We start from the raw sequence: 22,261 nt of genomic DNA, 5'->3' as shown, positions 1-22,261 counted from the left end.
TGAGGCTATAGACATGTTTTGAGTGGCCCACAGTGTTTCCAAAAGACTGAATTGGCTGTTAATATGTAAAAATCAGGATATTTCACACAGAAATGCAGATTTCCAGCTTCTCTTGAAAGGCCAGAAAATTTGACCACACTGGGCTCACCGTCAACACATGGCAGCAATGGGCTGGAGCTAAGGAGTAGCTGTCCTGTCCTCTCTCAAAGGGGACTGTGCTCTCCGTGCTCTCCAGGACCACAGTCCTTACCACGCTACTCTCTCTCCAACTCTGTGGTAAGTGCTAGTTATACTTTGTTATTGTGCTCGTGCTATTTTTTCTTACAATGAAATTAGGAAGAAAGTGAAATGTTTTCAGTATTCATGTTACAATCAGAGCAGGAAGATAAACAAAGATGAGCACATATTTGAAGAAAAATGTAAACATATTTTCTTGTTGAAATGAAAAAATAAGTCCTGTATTTTTAACAGGCAAATAAAACATGCCTGTCTCAGAAGAATACATTCAACAATGTACTTTGCTTCTTTATGTTAGGTGCCTAGATCATGTAAGTAGCCTGGATCATAAAAACAGTTATGTTCAGTTTCTCAAAAAATAAACATAGATTTACCACAGAATCCAGCAATTCCACTTTTGGCTATATAACCAAAAGAATTGAAAGCAGGGTCTAAAAAAGATATTTGCACACCCATTTACCCAGCAGCATTATTCACAATAGGCCAAAGGCAGAAGCCATTCAAATGTCCAATGGTTGAATGGATAAACAAAATGTGGTATATACATACAATGGAATATTATTCAGCTTTAAAAAGGAAGAAATTCTGACACATGCTACCGCATGGATGAACCTTGAGAACATTATGCTAAATAAAATCAGCTAGTCACAAAAAGATAAATATTGTGTGATTCTACTTACATGAATTACCTACAATAGTCAAATTGATAGAGACAGAAAATAGAATGGGGGTTGCCAGGGGCTAGGGGAAGGAGAAATGGGGAGTTGCTTCATGGGTATAGAGTTTCAGTTTGATAAGACCTAAAGAGTTCTGGAGATCAGTTGTACAACAATGTGAATGTACTTAACACTACTGAACCATCAAAAATGGTTAAGATGGTAAATTTTATGTTATGTCTACTTTTTACTACAATAAAAAATAAAGTAGCTATGCTCCTGTGAAAAAATCTCCAATTCTATTTATTCCTCTGTTTGTGTTCCTTGTCATCAGTTTGTGAGAAAGTTCTAGTTAGTTCTATTTTCTGGCTTTAAATTAGACATATCAAGCAAGTGTACCCTGCTGTTACCAAAAAGTGAACCTCAAGGACCATTATGGATGCAAAGACCATTAATTAGATGAAAGGTGATTAGATATTAGGATATATGCGTATCAGATTACTTGCTAATTGCAAAGGAGGGGAAAAAATTATGTTTTACAATGGCGAGATCTAGTGGATGTCATCTTACCAAATAATCAAACTTGGCACCACTAATCATGGGACAAACTAATATTATGTGCCTCCTGCTGTGATGCAGTGTGAAATACACAGCATCACCTATGAAGCACCCTTACTAAAAATGTTTAACATGAATCTAATCAAGCCAATGGACCCTATTTACAGTTTATAGGAAATACAAAAGATAGAGAAACAAGTTAAACACAATGAGGAAACACTTTATAAGAAAACTAGCCTGGCCAGGCATGGTGGCTCACATCTGTAAGGCCAAGGCCAGGGGATCACTTGAAGCCAGGAGATCAAGACCAGCCTAGGCAACAAAGTGAGACCCTGTCAAAAAAAAAAAAAAGGAAGGAAAGAAGGAAGGAAGAAAATAAATTATAAATTAGCCTAGTCTCATTAACAAGAAATTCTAATATGGGCTAGATATTAGGTATTAGGGACTTGTTCATTTTCTTAGATATGATAATGGTATTGTTATTATGTAGAAGACTATCCTTATCCTTAGGAGATGCACAATGAAGAATTTAATTGAGTGCCATGATGTCTGCAACCTACTTTCATTTAGCTTAGCTAAAAAGAGTGTATGTGTGTATACACATAAACAGATAAAGAAATACGATCAAACTTTAACAGCCATCGAATCCAGCTCATAGGTATGTATTTCATAGTTCTATTCTTTCAATTTTTCTTTATGCTTGAAATTTTTGTTATGAAAAATTATAAAGGAAGAAAAATAGCAAAGCTTTCATTTTTATTTAAAAGTCTATTAATAGATTTCCCATTTCACTCTCTCTGTATATTCTACTAATAATATTATTAATATTACAATAATTAGGGATTAAAAAGTTAGAGCAACAAGGACGAAAAGCAAAGTATAGATAGAAGACTGAAAGATAATATGACAAAAAGTTTAACAGAAATTATCTCTAGGCAGTGGGACTACTGGATTTTTTTTCTTTTTACTTTTCTATATTTTCTCAATATTTTACAGTACATGTTATACTTTTTAGGTTAAAAAATTGTTTAAGGTAACAGCTTTTCTTTTTTTTTTTTTTTTTTGAGACAGAGTCTCACCCTGTCACCCAGGCTGGAGTGCAGTGGCATGATCTTGGCTCACTGCAACCTCCGCCTCCAGGGTTCAAACAATTCTCCTGCCTCAGCCTCCTGAGTAGCTGGGACTACAGCCATGCACCACCATGCCTGGCTAATTTTTGTATTTCTAGTTGAGATAGGGTTTCACCACGTTGGCCAGGCTGGTCTCGAACTCCTGACCTCAAGTGATCCACCTGCCTTGGCCTCCCAACGTGCTGGGATTACAGGCATGAGCCACAGCACACGGCCGGTAACAGCTTTTGAACATAAGCACTACAAAGACATACATCATCGTGTTAGTACAGAACTGGCAAAAAAAAATACACTGAACAACTACATTCACTGTGAATATGATCGAAACGGCCATCTCAAATAATGTAATAACTTTCCCCACCTATATAATCCCCAAACATTATGCAGAAATAAAAGGCCAATGATAAGTTTTTGGCCTTTCAAGGGAGATGAGGAGTTTCTTACCTTAGTTTTTGGATTATAATTCATGATTTTATGTCTTTATATAAAAAAAAATTCTCTGCAAATTGTAGGAACTGCGACTGTAGGATAATAGCAGGAGAAGAGTACTTACCCTCCACAGACCCCTGGTGCCTTCTTGTTGGTATATATCGATAAAGCTTCCAATCATGCTCCCTTGGAACAAGCTTCCTTGAGCCTGCATTCGAATCTAAAATGAAAAGAGGTGAACATTTTGTTTTGTCAGAGAGAACCAAAATGCTAAATTCATTTTAAGTTCATTTAAATTCATTTTAAATTCATCTAAAATTTAAAAAGCAGTATTCAGGAATCCCAGAAAAATATCTGCTATTATGATAAAGTTAATTAGTTAAACTGTATAGAAAAAGAATTTGTGTCAAAGTGTATTTTATAAAGATGATTTTCATCAGCCTCACATTCCTCACACTAAGTCTATTATTTCTGGAGGTAGAAGAAAATTTGGAAAAGAGAAAGAACAAGTACTCAGCAGGACTAAAAAATGACTCATTTAGTGAAAAATTAGAAACAACTTAATATCCAAAAACAACAACTACACAGATTGGCTACAGAAATTATATATTCATTTAATAGAATACTATGGAGCCATAAAATTTTGTTGTACAATGGTATTTGCTGACACTGAAAGATATAAAAAATTAATTGCTAACCAGAAAAAAAATTGCAAAGTACTATATCATTTTTATAAAAAACATGTAAACTTAAAAATATCCATAAGCACAGCAAAGAGACGAGGTGAACATATAAAACTAAATACTTACAGTGGTTTATGTCTGAGTGGTGAGGCTACAAGTAAGCATTTTTCTCTTTTGTGTTTTTTCTGCCTTCCATATTTTTCTACATTAAACATGCATTGCTTATGTAATTATAAAAACGAAAAATGTGTTTTAAAATATAATTTTATGTTTATGAGACCTTAAGTTGAGTTCTATTTATAAAAAGCATGATATTATATTCTGGCAAGTGGCCTTTGAGAGCTGCAAGAAAGGAAAGATAGCATTAAATGGCCATGTAAAAGGTTTGGTACAATTTCCCACAGACTCTGCACACACACAATCCTAGTAGTCAGTCACTAAATACTAGTGGCCCAAATGTAGGCCTAATTTTTATGAAGCACCATGCTACCATTCTAGGTTTCAACAAATGTCTTTAGTAAGTCATGTAATGGCAACGTGCTTTTATGCAGAAAGTTAACTGTTACTACCAAGAGTTTTCAAATATTATCATTATAAAAACCTAAACCCATTAAATCAAGATACGAACTATCACAAAGATAAATGAAAACTACTAATACACTGTGGTAAGTAGAACACTTCTTTAAGGAGGTGATTCTTGAGCAACAGAGGGACTAGCATGAGGCAAGTGAAGTACTTTTCTTAGGCATGAAATGTAAGGGAGTGCAAGAAAAATTCAGTAATCAAGATAAATGATGTCTCAATATGATATTTTTTAACCAAAATTAATCCACAAAAAGCCATGATGAATCAAATATCAAATTTAACTAAAGCTAGGACTCAACAGGGCCAGGATTAGGGTAAGGTGAATGAGATGAGTTATATGAAATTTTGGTATTTGGTTCATCATGAATTTTTTGCATTAATTTTGATTGTTTAAAAATACTGCATACAAATGTTGTTTATATTGATTACTGAGTTTTGTGGCACCTTCTTACATTCTGCATCAAAGGGGACTGCCTTGCTTGTTTTTCCCTAGTCCTGGCCCTGTTTATGAGCCTGGTCTTGAAGGACAAATTCACCAGGAAAATGAGAAAGACGTTTCAGGAAGAAAGTGTTACATGCACAAAGGCAAAGAAGCAGTACATAGTAGATCAGATATGGATTTAGATAGATCTCTCCAGCTTCATCTGGAGATGGGTTGAGGGAGTGGAGTACACACTAGAGTGAAGGGACAAGTTAGGAGGCTACTGAGATGAGGCCCTACAACAGGAATGGTGGGGAAAGGACAAAGTTGAGAAATACAGATGAGGCAAAATCTGTAGAAACTTGATACCTAATCCAATACTAGAAGGAAGCAAAGATATAGAAGAATCAAAGATGATCTAGGTTTCTAGTTTATATGACCCAGTAGGTCTGGGTAGTGTGGTAGATTATTGTCTCCCAAAATCTACTCTCCTTTCTTGAAGCTAGATGTAGCCATGGAACTAAGTCCTTCAGAATGGAACATGAACAGAAATAATGGTTGAAACTTCCCAGTGTCTTGCTTAGAAGGAAATTGCCTGTATTTCAGAACAGCCAAACAGCCCTACTAAATGAGAAAAAGTTGTTCTTGGCCAGGCACGGTGGCTCCTGCCTGTAATCCCAGCACTTTGGGAGGCCAAGGTGGGCTGGTTTGAAACCAGCCTGGCCAACATGGCGAAACCCCGTCTCTACTAAAAATACAAAAATTAGCCAGGCGTGGTGGTGTGCACCTGTGTAATCCCAGCTACTCGAGAGGCTGAGGCAGGAGAATTGCTTGAACCCAGGAAGTGGAGGTTACAGTCATCCGAGATCATGCCATTGCACTCCAGACTGGGTGAGAGCGAGACTCCGTCTCAAAAAAAAAAAAAAAAAAGGTTGTCCTTGCAGAAGAATTCTAGCTAAGAAACATGGATGGAATGAGGAATTAGAAAATCACCACTTTGTGACCTTAAATGAAACAACTGATTCAGGTAATGGCCACCAATGGATGAAACCATTAGATGAAGGATTGACAGGAAACTACAAAGGAGAAATCGGGCTGTCATGCCTGAACCCACTGATCAATCTTAACATCCCTATACTGGGACAACCAAACACTGTGTGCCTCCTCAAATGACTCGGTATGACCTTTACAGAAACCTTCCTTTTACAGAGAGAGAAGATTTAGAGGAATAAGTTAAATGATATCACAAGGAAGCAAAAAGACAAATCCAAAACTTGGGAATTCTAAAGGAGAGCTGATCCCATTTATTTGACAAGTTAATGGCAAAAAGCAAATAAATAAATAAATAAATAAAAGGTATATGGACAGGAGTGGGGTGCTCTAGCATAAAAAGGACTTAAGAAACATAACTATTAAATATAATGCATAGGCTTTGGAACCCAAGTTAAACAAATCAACTGTAAAATATAAGACAGTCTGGAAATGTGAACATAGATTATTAGATGTTACTAATGAATAAATGTTAATTTTGTTAAATGTAACAATAGCACCATGGTTATATAGACAAATATTGCTTTTAAGAAATGCACATCGAAGTATATGGGGGAAAATGACAATGTCTGGAATGTGCCTTAAAATAATTCAGAAAAATGGAATAAAAAAGCACGTGTAGCAAAATCTTAGCTACCTCCGTGATGTGTACAAAGACATTCACTGTACTATGTTATTTTCTACTCACTCATATGTTTGAAATTGTTTATCAAAAACTACATAAAGATTTAAACTGTTAAAGATAAAAATGGAGGCAACAATTGAGATAAACCCCAAGACCAGCCACCCATCATCAGGTAACCGAAACTTAAGTCATCCTATTTCCTCGGAACTGCTATCTCTAATCATAAACACAAAACATAAGCTTTACATCTTTGTCAGAATGCTTCAGTGAAATGAAACCAATAACTATAGACAATCACCTTAAACAGCTGCTTGCCTTTAAAAGAAGGATAATTTACAACAGCCAATCACAAAAAAGGTCAAAATGTTTCTGTCCTTCTGCTTTATAAACTGTACTGTAAGATAAGTTTGTTATCACTTGGTTTGAAGTATCCTGAATCAAGATCTGTACTTTCTCTTATTGCATACAATAAACTTTAAAATTTTTCCTAACTCATTTTATTTTTGACAGATCAAAAGGAAACTGCTTTCCCTTGACTCTCTTCCCATGGGCTGGAATGTAGGTTTGATGGTGGTCCAACTTCAACTATACAGATTAAAATAATACCATAGGACAGGGGTCAACAAACGTTTTCTGTAAGGGTCCAGACAGTAAATATATTAGGCTTTGCAGGGCTTATGACCTCTGTTGTGACTACTCAGCTCTGCCGCTGAAGCACAAAAGCAATTATAGACAATAAATAAACAAATGGGGTGGCTGTGTTCCAATAAAACTTTATTTACAACAGGGGGTGGGCCAGATTTGACCCACAGACAGTAGTTTGCCAATCTCTGCCCTAGGAGATGGCAGTGCAACAAAAATGAAGAAACCTGGATCCTGGATGACTACATGAAGTAGTTCTGCCTTACCAGCATTAACTGCAGTCCTCTAGATGGTTACATGAGAGAGATATAAAGTTGTATAAGGAGACCTTTTTATTTTTGAGTTTCTTTGTGATAGTAGCTTAGCCCATAACCTAACTGATATAGTGAGAGCTAAAGTATTAAGAATGAAAAAGGTGGTCGGGCACGGTGGCTGACGCCTGTAATCCCAGCACTTTGGGAGGCCGAGGCGGGCAGATCACGAGGTCAGGAGATCGAGACCATCCTGGCTAACACTGCGAAACCCCGTCTCCACTAAAAATAAAAAAAATTAGCCAGGCGTGGTGGCGGGTGCCTGTAGTCCCAGCTACTCAGGGGGCTGAGGCAGGAGAATGGCATGAACCCGGGAGGCGGAGCTTGCAGTGAGCCGAGATCGTGCCACTGCACTCCAGCCTGGGAGACAGAGCGAGACTCCGTCTCAAAAAAAATAATAATAATAGTAAAAAAAAAATGAAAAAGGCCACCAAGGAGAGACTGAAGAGGAGAAAAGAGCTAAAGATGGAACCTTGGGTGGGAGAAGAAAAAGATTTAAAGTATACGCATAAAAAGGAAGCCCAGGAATGAAACTAAGGAACAGGAAAACTAGAAGCAGAATCTAAATAGTGTAGTAACAAAACCAAAAAAGAACTTCTAGTAGAAGGAATTAGTCAAAACAGGTTAAGTAAGATGAGAACTAAAATGTCCAGTGGATTCGATAATGAGGACATTACTGCTGACTCTGCGGAGAGTGATTTCAATCAAGTAGCAGGAGTGATTACAGCAGGTTATGGAGGAAATGGAATGTAAAGATTACTCTTTTGTAAAATCTGGATGAGAAGGTAAGAAAAGAGATAGCATGGTGTTTTGAGGTCAGAGGGTCAAGAAAATATTTTAGGATCGAGAGACTTGACCATATTTATCATTTGAGAGCAGATAACCAGTAAAGGGGAAGACACTGAAGATAAGAGAAAGAGGACAAACGACAGAGAAAGGTCTCTGATGAAACAGAAGTGAATAAAAGTAAGTAACCAGGTTTTTTTTAAACTTGAGCATGTATCAAAATCACTTGAAGGGCTTGTCAAACCAGACTGCTGGGCCCCATCTTACCCTTTCTGATTCAGTAGATGTTGGATGGGGCCTGATAATTTGCATTTCTAACAAGTTCCCAGGTAATACTGGTCTGGTCTGGAAAACCACTACAGTAAGACAAGATAAGGATGGGTATAGATAAAAGTAAGTTTACACCTGTAAGGTAGAAAGGACACGAAATTGAGAGGTATAAGGCCAGGCCATAGGAGGTGGGGTTGTCTGCTGAGAGTAAGAGGAACAAGGAGCTCTCCAATTAAATTCTCTTCATAAATACTTGTTCTAAGTCAACAAAAATAAGCATGAGGAAAGGACTCCCTATTCAATAAATGGTGCTGGGATAGCTGACTAGCTATATGCAGAAGAATAAAACTGGGCCCCTACCTTTCACCATATACAAAAATTAACTCAAGACAGATTAAAGATTTAAATGTAAGACCTCAAATTATAAGAATCCTAAAAGAAAACCTAGGAAATGCCATTCTGGGCATTGGCCTTGGGAAATAATTTATGACTAAGTCATCAAAAGCAATTGCAACAAAACAAAAAATTGACAAGTGGGACCTGATTAAACTAAATATCTTTTCACAACAAAAGAAACTACCAACAGAGTAAAGCGACAACCTACAGAATGGGAGAAAATATTCACAAACTATGCATCTGATGAAAATCTGGTATCTAGCATCTATAAGGAATTTAATTCAACAAGCAAAAACCAAATAACTCCATTAAAAAGTAGGCAAAAGACATGAACGGACACTTCTCAAAAGAAGACATACAAGCAGCCAACAAACATGAAAAGATGTACAATATCACTAATCATCAGAGAAATGTAAATCAAAACCACAACAAGATACCATCTCAGACCAGTCAGAATGGTTATTATTAAAAAGTAAAAACAACAGATGCTGGCGAGGCTGCAGAGAAAAGGGAATGCTTAGACACCATTGGTGGGAATGTAAATTAGTTCAGCCACTTTGGAAAGCAGTTTGGAGACTTCTCAAGGAACTTAAAACAGAGCTACCATTCAACCCAGCAATCCCATTACTGAGTATATATCCAAAAGAAAATAAATAATTCTACCAAAAAGACACATACACTCCTATGTTCCGCACAGCACTATTCACAATAGCAAAGACATGGAATCAACCTAGGTGCCCACCAACGTTGGATAAAGAAAATGTGGTACATATACACCATGGAATACTATGCAGTCATAAAAAAGAACAAAATCATGTCCTTTGCAGCAACATGGATTGAGCTAGAGGCCATTATGCTAAATGAATGAATGCAGGAACAGAAAACCAAATATAGCATGTTCTCACTTATAAGTGGGAGCTAAATATTGCATACTCATGGACAAAGATGGCAACAATAGACACCAGGGAATAATAGAGGGGGGAGAGAAGGAGGGGGACAAGGGTTGAAAAACTGTTGGGTACTGTGCTCACTATCTGGGTGATGGGATCATTCATATCCCAAACCTCAGCATCATACAATATACCCATGTAATAAACCTGCACATGTACTCCCTGAATCTAAACGTTGGAAAAAAAATTGTTCTGTAAATCTAAAATGATATAAACATTCTGTAAATTACTATCACTTTAGTCCAGAAAGACTGTCTCATATTTTTATCCGTCAACCACCAGTGGTTTATTTCATGTGTGTTGTTTTTCATGTCTTTCTCTCAGTTCTCAAACCCCTCTCTGAATTGCAATAAACAGATCTCTCCTTTGCTAACCTAGCCACTTGTGGTTTCACTAGTAGTCAAATTAAAAAAAGCATGTGTCCTCTTACTTTTTTCTCGCAATCCCCTTAAAATAATTTTAAAATAATTTTTTAAAACTTTGGGTTCCCCTCACTTATTTTAATCCTATATTTAGTGCTTTTAACTAATCATAAGTTTAAATACGTTAATAAGTAGAAAATATTTACCATTTTATGAAATAAGATGAAAATGTATATTAAAAGAAATGTTTCAGTCTGTGACTTGAAAAAACCTTAAAGAAATCCAATTATACTCTTAACAAGTCAGCACCATCAACCTATACTGTTCTGGTTCTGAATTCAGAATATTCCAATACAGGCCAAAATATACCATTTTTAAAGCCAAATCTCACCCTGAATAGAAATATTAATAAGACAGGGAAAGACAGAGGCATTACAGACTTAAGGTACCCAAATTAGTTACTAAAGTAGGCTTCTCCAAAAACTGTATTTCAATTTACCCCTCTGTTTGGCATCCCAGGTTATACCACAGGTCAACATACCATACCAAGATTTAGAATAGGTGGGGACGTACCTTTCTTTTGTAAAATTGAGTAACGGCTATTATGAACAGATTCATTCTCATACCAGTTTTAGGATGGAGTACAAATGGATGTAAGAGATCTGGAAATTGATTCCTATAAAACTGCATAGCCCTTGGAAAGAACCTATAGGGTCTTGCATACCCCAGTGTGAAGACCAGTGGATTAACACATATCATAACAAATTGACTGCCATTTATTGAGCATCTACTACACCAAGTACAATGACAGGCAGTTTATATATATATTATCGCTAATCCTTTACAACTCTATGTTATAAACACTGTATTATATTCGTTTTTCAAATGATGAAATTGAGGCTTAATGCAGTTAACTGATTTGCCCAAGGTTCTACAGCTGGCAAGTGACAGAGTGGGAATCTGAACCCAAATCTGACTCAAACCTTATGCTCCTTTCAAATCATACTGTATCTCTCTTACCTTTAGAACATCGGTAGGATTGGCTATAGTGGAAGATATCACTCCTGACACCACCCCACAGATCATATTAATTAAAAGAGTTTCATCTGTGAAAAGGAAAAGAAAAAGAAAGGACTGCTCGTATTAGGCACCAGTTTGAGAACACAGTACTGACTTACTGGAGGAAGGGAAACTTGGTTAGAGAGATGACTTTAGAAATGAACCAAAAAGCTTAGGAAAATAAAGAAACTCAAATATTTCTAGATCTCAATTCAGTGCTAAAATATATTAAAACTTGTAAAATATAAATCATTTCCAAAAACATCATTATTTCTAAAGGACACTGGAACACATCCTTTTCTTCTACATAACTATCAGTATCCCACACACGAATTCAGAAGGTGGTATTTCCCCTTCGACCTTTTCAAACATCTAAAGAACATACTTTTTAAGTCTTTTTCTGGGTAATCATCAACTCTAAAGATTCAGGAACTGAATGTTAAAAGAGAAAATCTTATGTCTAATACAAAAAACTTATCTGAATATTAATTTTCATAGGCCTGAGATCTCTCCTAGCCTCTGTTAATTTACAAAAGATTTCTGTAGTCAAATATGAAAAAGCAATCATTTAGAAGTAAATCTCCTCAGTGAGAAAAAAGAACAAAGAAACCACAGAGCACATTGTTCTATAGTGAAATTCAATCTGTACCGCTCCTTCACACCATGAAGACCCCACAAATAGAAACTAAATAAACCCGAGTGAAGAATCTATGAAAGAAAAATATTTCAGAAAGAGGTGGAAGAGAACCCTTCACAATCCCCAAAAAAAGTCTTCAGAAAAAGTTGATTTTAGGACAATAAAGTGATTCAAAGGACATTACTAACCGAAAGGCTTTCCAGCTGTCCCCAAACATCCAACAGCCCCAGGCCTGTGGTAAAATAACCATTTAGTGTAGTATCATGATGGAAAATGCTACAGCAGCAAACAGACATGATAATGCTGAATATGCATAAGGTCGCCATAGGTACATCAGAATTTAGAAAACAGCCTAAAATTATTCCGCCTAATAAAAGCTTATCAAAATTGCCAGCTAGAAAATGCCTTACAGTTGAATTCCTCTTATTGATGAAGATAGCATTAATTTTCTGGACAAGATTGTTCCATGTTTCTTTTGGGATGATCACGTGCCTTTTTTGTTGATAGGAAAAGGGACAAATTTGAAGAACAGGTCTCTAATTCATATATCACCTCTGCAAAAATTTATTCCAAGTTAGAACAAGCTCACTTTGTCTTTGCAGTGACTCTCCTCCATTCTCAGGCACCTCATGACCAACATTTCTCACTAAGCATGATTTCAACAATACCTTTGAGTATCATCTCAAAAGAGGGTGAGTATACTGACCTTCTAAACGTTCTACGAATAAGCGCTTCAAGCTTTGGTAAATCCCAATTTTAATGGTGCCATATGATGCTTGTCTTAGCAACGCAGGAGCAATTCTGAAAAAAAAAAAGTAAAAAAGTTATTCTCAACATGTATTTGCAGATTATACATATCTAGACAGCCTACTTATTTGCACTACCCATCTCATTCCACCCAACAACAGCAGAATATGATTTTTTTCAAGCACTCATGAAACACTCAGCAAGAAACTGAACATTCTGGGTCATAAAACCAACCTGAACAAATTTAAAAGAACTGAAATCATATACAATGTTATCTGACAATAATGGAATCAAACCAGAAATCAATAAGAAAAATCCTCAAACATTTAGAAATTAAACAACATATATCTAAACAATCTATTGGTCAGAACAAGTGTCTGTCAAAGGAAATTTTTTTTAATTCACAGGTCTAAATGACAACAAAATTCAACCTATTAAAATGTATGAGATGCAGCCAAAGCAGTGCTGAGGGAAATTTATAGCATGAAATGCTTACATTTAAAAAAAAGGGGGGGGGGGGCAGAGTCTCAAATCAATAATTTATGCTCCTACCTCAAGAAACTAGAAAAAGAAGAGCAAAATAAACCCAAAGCAAGCAAAAGAAAATAATACAAAGCACAAATCAATGAAATTGAAAATAGGAAAATAGAGAAAAATCAATGAAACAAAAAGTTGGCTCTTTAAAAAAAAAATCAACAAAATTGATAAACCTCTAGTAAGACTCACAAAGATAAAAAGAGAGAAGATGCAAATAAGAAATGAAACAGGGACTAGCACTACAATTCCTGCAGCCATTAAAAGGACAATAAGAGTATGGTATAAACAACTTTATACTCATAAATTCAACACCTTAGAAGAAATGGACAAATTCCTTGAAAATCACAAGCTACCAAAACTCAACTAGATAAAACAAATAATCTGAATAAAACTCATACCCATTGCAATGGACTGAATGTTTGTATCGTCCCCAAATCAAGATCTTAAAATCCTAACCCGCAATATGATAGTAATAGGAGGTGATTAGGTCATGAGGGTAAAGCCCTCATGAACAGGATTAGTGCCCTTATAAAAGGGATCCCAGAGAGCTCCCTCACTCTTTCTGCCATGTGAGGATACAATGAGAAGTCTTGGCAGTCTGCAACCCAGAAAAGAGACCTCAGCAGAACCTGACCATACTGGCACCCTGATCTCAGATTTCCTGCTTCCAGAACTGTGAGAAATAAATTCCGATTGTTTATAAGTCACCCAGTCTATGGTATTTTGTTATAGCACCCCAAACTATGATAACCTTAAAGAATTTGCATTCTGAATTTAAATGTTCCCCAAAAAGAAATAGTCAGCCCCAGATAATTTCACTGGGGAATTCTACAAAACATTTTAAAAATTAACGCTAAACTTACACAGTTCCTTCCAGAAAACAGAAGAGGGAATGCTTCCCAACTTATTTTGGCTAGTATTACCCTGATACGAAAACCAGACAAAAACAGTACAAAAAGGGAAAACCACAGACTAATGTCTCTCATGAACTTAGATGCAAAACTCCTTAAGAAAATATTGGTAAACTGAATCCATCAATGTATAAAAAGAATTATACATCATTGCTCACCTAATAAAGATTTTTTTAAAAAAATCAACCTCTACTTCCTAACAGTTACAGATATGTCTTTAACCACATCAACAAGGAGGTACTAGAGCCAAAATTCCACCCTATTTAAGTTCTCCTTTAAACTGGAGACATTCTCATTCATACCTCCTTTGGGATTCTTCCAAATTGCAGAACTATACTGTAGGAGGTATAAATAGAAAGACAGCAGCAGCTCAAATGGTTAGGATTTTTAAATGATGACTAAATATGCATATTTCTGACTTTATTGCTTGCTATCAGAAAATATCTTGTGATGATCCATGCTGATGAAAGCACAAGGTGAAACAGATGATCCACAAATCAGGATGGTGGATCATCTTCAGGATGCTTCAGGATACACTACTTGATTTTTCTCCCAAGAAAATTACCTTTTAAATTAAGTCTAACATAGTTTAACGATAAAATTGATGTCTATTCTCTGAGTAATAAACTGGTAGCCTAGATGCAGGAGTGCCTAGGAAACTGGCAACAGATGAACTACAAACTAGACAGTAAACCACAAACTTATGGCTAATCAAAAGGTGATGATAAAGATGGATCTCCCTCTCTCTCATTATGCACTTTCTGTTTAAACTGCAAGAATAATATTTTTTCAAAGAGAAAAATTTTAAAGGAAGTCAGAATTTGCCAACTCAGGAGGGATATCACAAAAATATATATAATTAATTGGTGCTGTTATTAACAGTGGTTATTAGTGACTCTCGGGAAATCCACAGAAAGTCTATGCTGCAACGACATATCCATTTTAAAATGTTATTATCACTTACAACCAAATGAACACAAAATCCAAAGTTCAAAACTTACAAGCAGGAGAAATATAAACTGGCATATCAATACTGAATTACAAGTTAAAATAGTGAATATGAAACGGACACAAACTATCAGACAGCTGAAAACTATGGCTTCTTTAAAAAGCATTTCTGTTAACGATATAAGGAGAGAACCAGTCTCACCCTGAATAGAGAGCCAGTACACCTTCCTCTTTACAGATGCGAAACAGCGCATGGAACATCCCTCTATATTTTATCTCTTTGAAACGGGCATCAATGCTTTGGCCTTGAACCTGAAGTCGTGTTTTGGTAAGGTCCACAGGGAAAGTCCCTATAAAGGAACACACTCATTTATAAGTATGTCCAAAGAATCACAGTTAAGTTGTTGCTAAATATAAGCCAAGGACAATATTTGAATCCTAAGACAAAGTCCTTTTTATAACACATAGAAGAGCTCTAGTAGAATACCACTGTCAGAGGACATGAGTTGCATGTGGTAAGTGAAAAATGCACTATACTATACATAGGCAGCACCAATTGACCCACAATATACTTCAAACTGTAATATAATAAAATGCTTTCAGATTGCCCTATTATAAATGCAAAATAATTAAATGTTGTTTTTTATTTCATCTGTAACATACAGTCTGGCATTTATCAGTCTCCCTCCTGCCCCTTCCCACCCCAAGTCTCCCCACCTCTGTGTCTCATAAAATCTCCCCAAATTTTCACAAAGATAGGAAAGCATGGGATTGCTGCTCCAGACGCTCTTATATAGTGTTACAAAGTTTTGTGGGGTTTTTCTTTTATCTGTTTACAAGAAACAAATAGTCCCCTAATATTATGAAAGATAATGGCAAAGTCTTATTTGGTTCTACTCATCCTGGTCCCTTAGGTAATTCAGGACTAATACCAGCAGAGTGCTTGGGGGGGGAATTTCTTTAACCAAACCTTTTACATCAACAAACAGAAGTGGTCATCACATTGACAAAATATATTTCAGGGTGCAAAACGAACAAGGTGATTAGGTAGCTCTGGTCACTGATGACCCGAATATCACAACACCACAGGATATGCCAAGAAGGTCAGTAGTCATTTATGAATAGTTTAGAAAAGAGAATATCTGGAAGATGAAAAAACGACAATCTAAAAATATTTCAAAATTAAAATCATGTAGAAGAGAATCTTGTTTGGTCTTGTTAGTACATTTTCTTCTAAAATGGGACAGAGGTTTAAAAAAAGGACTTTCAGTACAAATAAACTTATAATTTAGTATAAAAGACTATTAATACAGAAATATAGCAAAAACCCTTATGACATATCAACTCCCTCTATACATTCATGTATTTTACTTAAGCCTAGCAAATTAACAAATCACTAAACTACCAAAAAAGCTTTCTTCAGTTTGACTTTTCTTAACTCATCTGCCATACCATCAGTAGTACATTCTCTGAAATATTACTTCATGGCTTTGAGACAATTTTCAAAATAACGCAAGCTTCTTATTTTTTATCTAGCTTTCACCAAAAATAACCATCATCATAAGCTACCATCTATACCGTATAATGCAGATTTGTCATTTCTCACATTCTTACCAAACTCAGCCACGATAGAGGCAAGGCCGCCATATACAAAGGGTTTCCAATTCAGACCAGACATCTCATGACTTACAGTGGTACTTTTCTGGTGCTAAAAATAAACACAAATCAGAACAAGGCACAAGAGTGAGGAGCATTTGTTAGCATCTGATCATATAATTTAGATAAACAAAATTGGCAAATAAAACAGATGTAGAGGAAAAACCCCACCAAGTGGAATGACACAAAATGGGGGATCCTGTTTTATGTGCTGGATGATCATGAGTTTGTTCTTTACTGACATTTTGTAGGGGTAGGCGTGTGATTCACTCAGAGATTGACCTGTGCCCTTCATTCTCTCCAGTTTCTTTAATGTTATATTCATCCCCACCCAGAGAAGAGGCTTCGGTCCATCCAGCACGCCCAGCTTTGACATTCAACTAGATAATTACAAATGAAGGAACCCGGAATTCAAATTATATAGGCTGAGGCATCTCATAAAAGCAGTTCATGGTATTCAGTTAGCTTGATTCAGGTGCAAAGCACAGGCTCACACTACTACTCTCTCATATTCTTAGCCCTCCTATCTCTCCACTATAGGGTTTCTAGCTATATATAACTTTGTCCCTCCAACTAGGCCCAGGCTGAGCTAAGAACCTTTTCACCTTCCTTCTAGCGCCCAAAGGAATGATAGCAATATGATGTCTCTCTTCCCTCTGACATTAACGTACATCCATCTAGTGGATCTCCTTTTCCTTCCTCTTGACCTTTTAAAACACACACATATAAATACTGTTTTTCTTTTATGTTCTAGTTCTTTAACAACGTATTCTGCTCCCAGCCTCCCTTTTCTCCTTCCCTATCCCACCCCCGTTAGACCTGTCATCATCAATCTTTTCAGCTTTACTCTCTTGTTCTGCCACTTTCAGCTTGTTCTCTCTTGAATTTTATTTTTTCCACAGCTCTGGCCTCTAAGTTTTGCAAATTTTAGCATGTATTAGAATCATCTAGAAGGTCTATTAAACCATAGATTGTTGGGCCTCTCCCCCAGAGTTTCTGATTGGTGGTATGGCCCTGAGAATTTGCAAGATCCCAAATAACGCTGATGCTTCCACACTTAAGAACTGCTCTAGGCATTGCCTACTAAATCCTGGTCCACCTGAAAGTAGTATCTGTTCTTAGCATGGACTCTCAGATTTCTTTCAAATATTCCTTTTTCAGAGCTTCACAGTATGTATACTTCTGAATTTCAAAAGCAACTTCCAAGTGGTTTATGGTCAGGAATGCAGACTCCTGAAGTCAGACTGTTAAAATTTAAATGCTAACTCCAGATTCATTTCCTGACTCCACCACTTACTAGTTCTGTAACCTTGGGCAAGTTATTTAATCTCTCTATGCCTCCACTTTCTGAACTGTAAAATGGAACTAATAATAAAAACTATATCATAGGGTTGTTGTGAAAATTAAATAATATATGAGAAACACCTTTAAAAGTGCCTGGCACGTAGCTCAATAACTGTTAGTTAACTATCATTATTACATTTTTTAAAATTTAAGTACCCAAATTTACATCTTAACAGATATTACTTGCTGCCCACCCCTCCCTCCCATTGCCCAATCTGGGGTTAGCAGCTATGAGTCACAGTATCTCTTTAAAGGTTTTGCTTTGTTTCCACATAAGGAATTCTCTGTAACTAAGCAAAATACAATTTTCCAGAGAAGATAGCAAACACGCTGATTAAATGTTTTAGTCACAGGCCACAAAAATCATTATGGAGGCTCCCTTTCAAGCATAGTACATATAGAGTCTGGGATAGATAGCCCTTTTGGGGGAAAGTTGTTGAAAAGAATTCTAATGAGCAAAGTAGGAATAGCCACTTCGAATATCAACTGCAGCTGGAAATAGGAGTCTTGAAGACTAAATACTACCTTATCACCATTTCTAGCTATGCCCACATTTTCCAACTAGAATTGATAGTAAAATATGACACATATGGTGAGAGTAGAGATGGAAAAGCAAGACCATGGCATATCCCCTCTTTGAGTTTGTGAGGAAAAAATTAACTCTCCATTCACAAATGTATCGATTGCCCCAAATAGTCTTAAAGGTTTCAGACAGCTACTTTTACATAAAGTTGTCTCTCCAAAACTTTCTCTTTACAACTTTTTTCAACTCTTTGTATTACAGAGGAAGCCTCTATCGGAACTTCACAACTTGCTACCAGCCCTTTAATAAGGAAAATGTGCTCAGGGAGCAATGATGAATCAGTGAAAGGCAGGGAACAGGGAGGATATGGCAGGAAGATGAAAGACCAGTCACTGAATCTTAGGCCAGTTAGCCCAGTGGTTCCCTAATGAAGTTCCCACAATTCTGGGGCGAAATGAAAAAAATAAGGGCACTTAGTCTTTTTTTTTTTTTCAGCTAAATGTATTTAATTTAGGGACTGTCTATTATTAACAGATCACATTCTTCTTACACCTGGAGCATAGGCTAACTAGCCTGTATTTGTGTACCCTCCCCACACTTTCATTTACATTTTACTGGCCCATGAAATCCAAAAATCTGGAGACCACAGGCAAAACCCACCATTGCCACAATCATGACTTCCCTAACCCCATCTGATAGTAAAATCTCTTTCATTCCAATGTTAGGAAAAAATCTTATGAAGAAATCCTGGATCATCTTTGATTAGATCTGTTTTTAGACACTCCCTCCTCATATTGAGCCAAAAGTCTGTCTTCCTCTAATTTATACCCAGTCTTTGGAGGTAATATTCAACAAATGCATTCTTTTTTCCCTAGGCAAGCCCTTCAAATATTTAAAGACAGCTATGATGTTCTCTTACATCTCATGTTTCTCGAGCTAAATATCCATGATCGTTCTCTTCATTTGACACATTATACTTCAACTGCTAGAGCTTAAAATTGCACTCACTTTTTTGGGAGCCACATCACACTATCAAATCATTAAACTGTCAGCTGAAACCTCCAAGTCTTTTACATAAAGTTGTCTACATGCATGCGTGTTGTGTCACACCTATTCTACAGGTGTGCAATATTTTTTGAACATTCTTTTATCCCTTCTATATCGTAATCTCAGGCATAAAAATAATGACTAGGATGAGGGTCAACTTCAAGATGTCCAATGTTATTTCCTCTCTTAACTAAGTAAGATCCCCAAGGGAAGATACTATATCTCACGGTACTTTTTATAACCCCCATTATAGCTTGCATAGAATTGAATACACATCCATTCAATACTTAGTTGGTTTTGCAGTGTGACGTCCTTTACCTATGTATGCAGCCCTTATATAAAAGATTGCAGGGGAAACCAGGAAGGTAACTTGCTGGACCTGGCCAATCCTACACACCCTGTGTATGACACTATCTTGATCCCCAGATGTTCTCTGCCTACGAACCCTGTTCCCTTGCTTTTGTTGCAAAGAATTACTTATGTAAAATACCCCAAGCCCTCTAAAAATTATTTTAACTTGTAGGGGCTAACTCCAGATATGGGTAAAAGTAATCATATCTAAGGTAAAATAAAAATATAGTACCCTAAATATTTTTACTGTATAAAGAAACCAATGAAAATTGTCTTCAAAATGCCAACATTTATTCTGAAGATCTGACTTCGGAGAATTTGATAGACTAATGAGTGAAAGTAAGAATGTCCTACAATACAAGTTACATTGCCCTATACTACTCCCAAGATCTGGTCAGGAAACTCTGGTTGCCTCTCCTGCTTTCTCCTTTAAGAAAGAGTAGAAATTAGAGATCCTCAGATTCAGAAGGTAACAATGGAGAGCCAAGCAGATATTTATTGAAGGCGTGCTAAATGCCCAAACCTGCAATGCACTTTGGGTATAATCATATTTGAAAAACATAGATATTCGTTCTAGCACCAAGACAATATTTACCATTCAACCTATCTTTTCTGAATAACCAATGAGATGGGACAGGGAAAAAAGTACAAAATACAGTACTTGCCTTTCAAGAGATTATAATCTGGTGGAAGAAATCAAAGTAGTGCGTTAGAGAAAAATTAAGTGCTAAACTGTGTAGTACAAACTTTAAGAGCAAGAGGAGCATAGAAAAGACTACAACCAGCATGGGATTGACTAATTTGAAAATTGCCGAGGTGAGAGAACCTAAACTGAACCTTGAGAGACGGTAGGTACAACCTGGTTAGGTGCAGGTAAGGGAGAGGGGCAGGGAAGAGACAGAATGAACAGAAACACAAATGTGGGAACAAGCACAGCATGTAGAAGCAGGCATCAGTATGGTTTGTCCTTAGAAGAAAGGAAACTAACTGGAACAGAGAATTCCCTTGTTGATTGAAACAGTATCAGACAAGAAGTGTGATAAGGAGCATGTTATGTTGAAAGGCTTGAAAACAAGGGGTGGGGGTGGGGGACGTAGGAGGGGGCTGCATGTTTTGTGTGTGTGTGTTTAACAACGAAGTGACTTGAGGAAATCCACCACATTTTAGCCTATTGGGGCTGCATATTTTGTGTGTGTGTGTTTAACAACGAAGTGACTTGAGGAAATCCACCACATTTTAGCCTATTAGGGCTGCAGCAAACACAGTGGATTACATTACAAACGGGAGAGGCAGGGAGACTAGCTTAGGATGGTGCAAAGTACAGCAGACAAAGATGCTTGTTGGCACTGAGGTTAGAGATAGACTTCTCCAGTGAAGACACAAAGAACTCGATGATGTAGGGAATGAAGACAAGGGAAGAGTTCATGATAACGCTAAGCATCTCTAGGCTGGGGGGAAAAACAACAACAACAAGGAATCACTGACAGGAAACTATAAATGTCCCTGCTGTTATCCTGTCTGAGAAACTAATTCATGTTGATAACAGCTGTCATGCCAATCAAGTAACTGAACTGCATTTTAATAGATGTCTTCAATGCCTTGACCTCAGGAGTGACAGGGGGTAGAAACCGAAGGGGAGCATCTTTCAACAGTATCCCTCACACTAATACAATGGAGGTGTTTGCTTACTCCGCTTACAATCACGGCCGCCGTTGCAAACTTCACCCTTAGAAAAATTAGGATTATTCCGGGAAAGATACCCATTCACCCTCTGGGTAGCAGGATCTTGCCAGTTCCTCAGCTGTCAGAGCGAGCTCGTGGAGAGAAGGGAGGCGCCTGAAGGAGGCGGCCTCCCAGGGGGGTCGAGGAAGCAGGGTTCAATCGAAGAAGTAAAACCACCGATGCCAGAAGAGTGAAAGACAGGGAAGGGACTCAGCTGAGGGGAGAGAGAGACCAGAGGACCGTTAAGCCCCTCCCAGGCCGGGAACCAGGCCAGCCCGGCCCCGCGCGGCCTGGCGCGGCCCAGCCCCGCTCCCCAGCCTGGAAGTCCAGGAGCTCCCCCTCACCTGCTCGGGCTCATCGGACGACTGGGAAGCTGAGGCTCCCACAGTCGGAAACGCCACTGCAGCGCCAACCCGGAAGCATTGAAACCAACGGAAGTAACCAAGGCGTTGCTTCGGCAACGGCGGCGCAGTCATTTCAACTCCGCCCCTTCCAAAACTAAAAACAAAGGCGCGAAATAAGAGGCGGAAGCGGCAGGGTTCTAAAGGCGAGGGTCAGAACCACTGCAGGCGCAGAGGACTAGAGGGGCAAACGGACTTGCGGGAGGTGGAGGCAGGGCAGCTAAGGCGTGAGAATTTGGCAGTTTCCCCAGTTAACGTGCTCGCCAGAGGGGAAAGAGATGTCGCCT

General features: G+C 37.5%; 1 protein-coding gene across 4 annotated transcripts in view; it reads right to left on the bottom strand.

Annotated features, from left to right (window-relative positions):
• Positions 1–22,021, bottom strand: part of SLC25A14 (solute carrier family 25 member 14) — a 32,390-nt gene extending 10,369 nt beyond the window's left edge. Inside the window, exons 1-8 of one of the 4 annotated variants that reach the window (XM_055267939.2) lie at positions 21,918–21,994; positions 21,550–21,787; positions 16,545–16,638; positions 15,133–15,280; positions 12,494–12,588; positions 11,112–11,197; positions 3,135–3,230; positions 2,729–2,821 (exon numbers count right to left, since the gene is read on the bottom strand). In XM_055267939.2, the coding sequence (XP_055123914.1) occupies positions 2,729–2,821; positions 3,135–3,230; positions 11,112–11,197; positions 12,494–12,588; positions 15,133–15,280; positions 16,545–16,638; positions 21,550–21,615 (678 nt within the window). In that variant the 5' untranslated portion in view covers positions 21,616–21,787; positions 21,918–21,994. Of the gene's footprint in view, positions 1–2,728; positions 2,822–3,134; positions 3,231–11,111; positions 11,198–12,493; positions 12,589–15,132; positions 15,281–16,544; positions 16,639–21,540; positions 21,788–21,917 lie in introns of all 4 variants that reach the window. The other 3 variants (XM_055267940.2, XM_055267941.2, XM_055267942.2) reach the window with 3 other exon arrangements.
• Positions 22,022–22,261: the final 240 nt, after the last annotated feature.

This window comes from Symphalangus syndactylus, chromosome X, assembly GCF_028878055.3.
Source record: "Symphalangus syndactylus isolate Jambi chromosome X, NHGRI_mSymSyn1-v2.1_pri, whole genome shotgun sequence".
Lineage (NCBI taxonomy): Eukaryota > Metazoa > Chordata > Mammalia > Primates > Hylobatidae > Symphalangus > Symphalangus syndactylus.
Note: the sequence above shows the minus strand (reverse complement) of the source record. Positions and strands in the feature narration are given on the sequence as shown.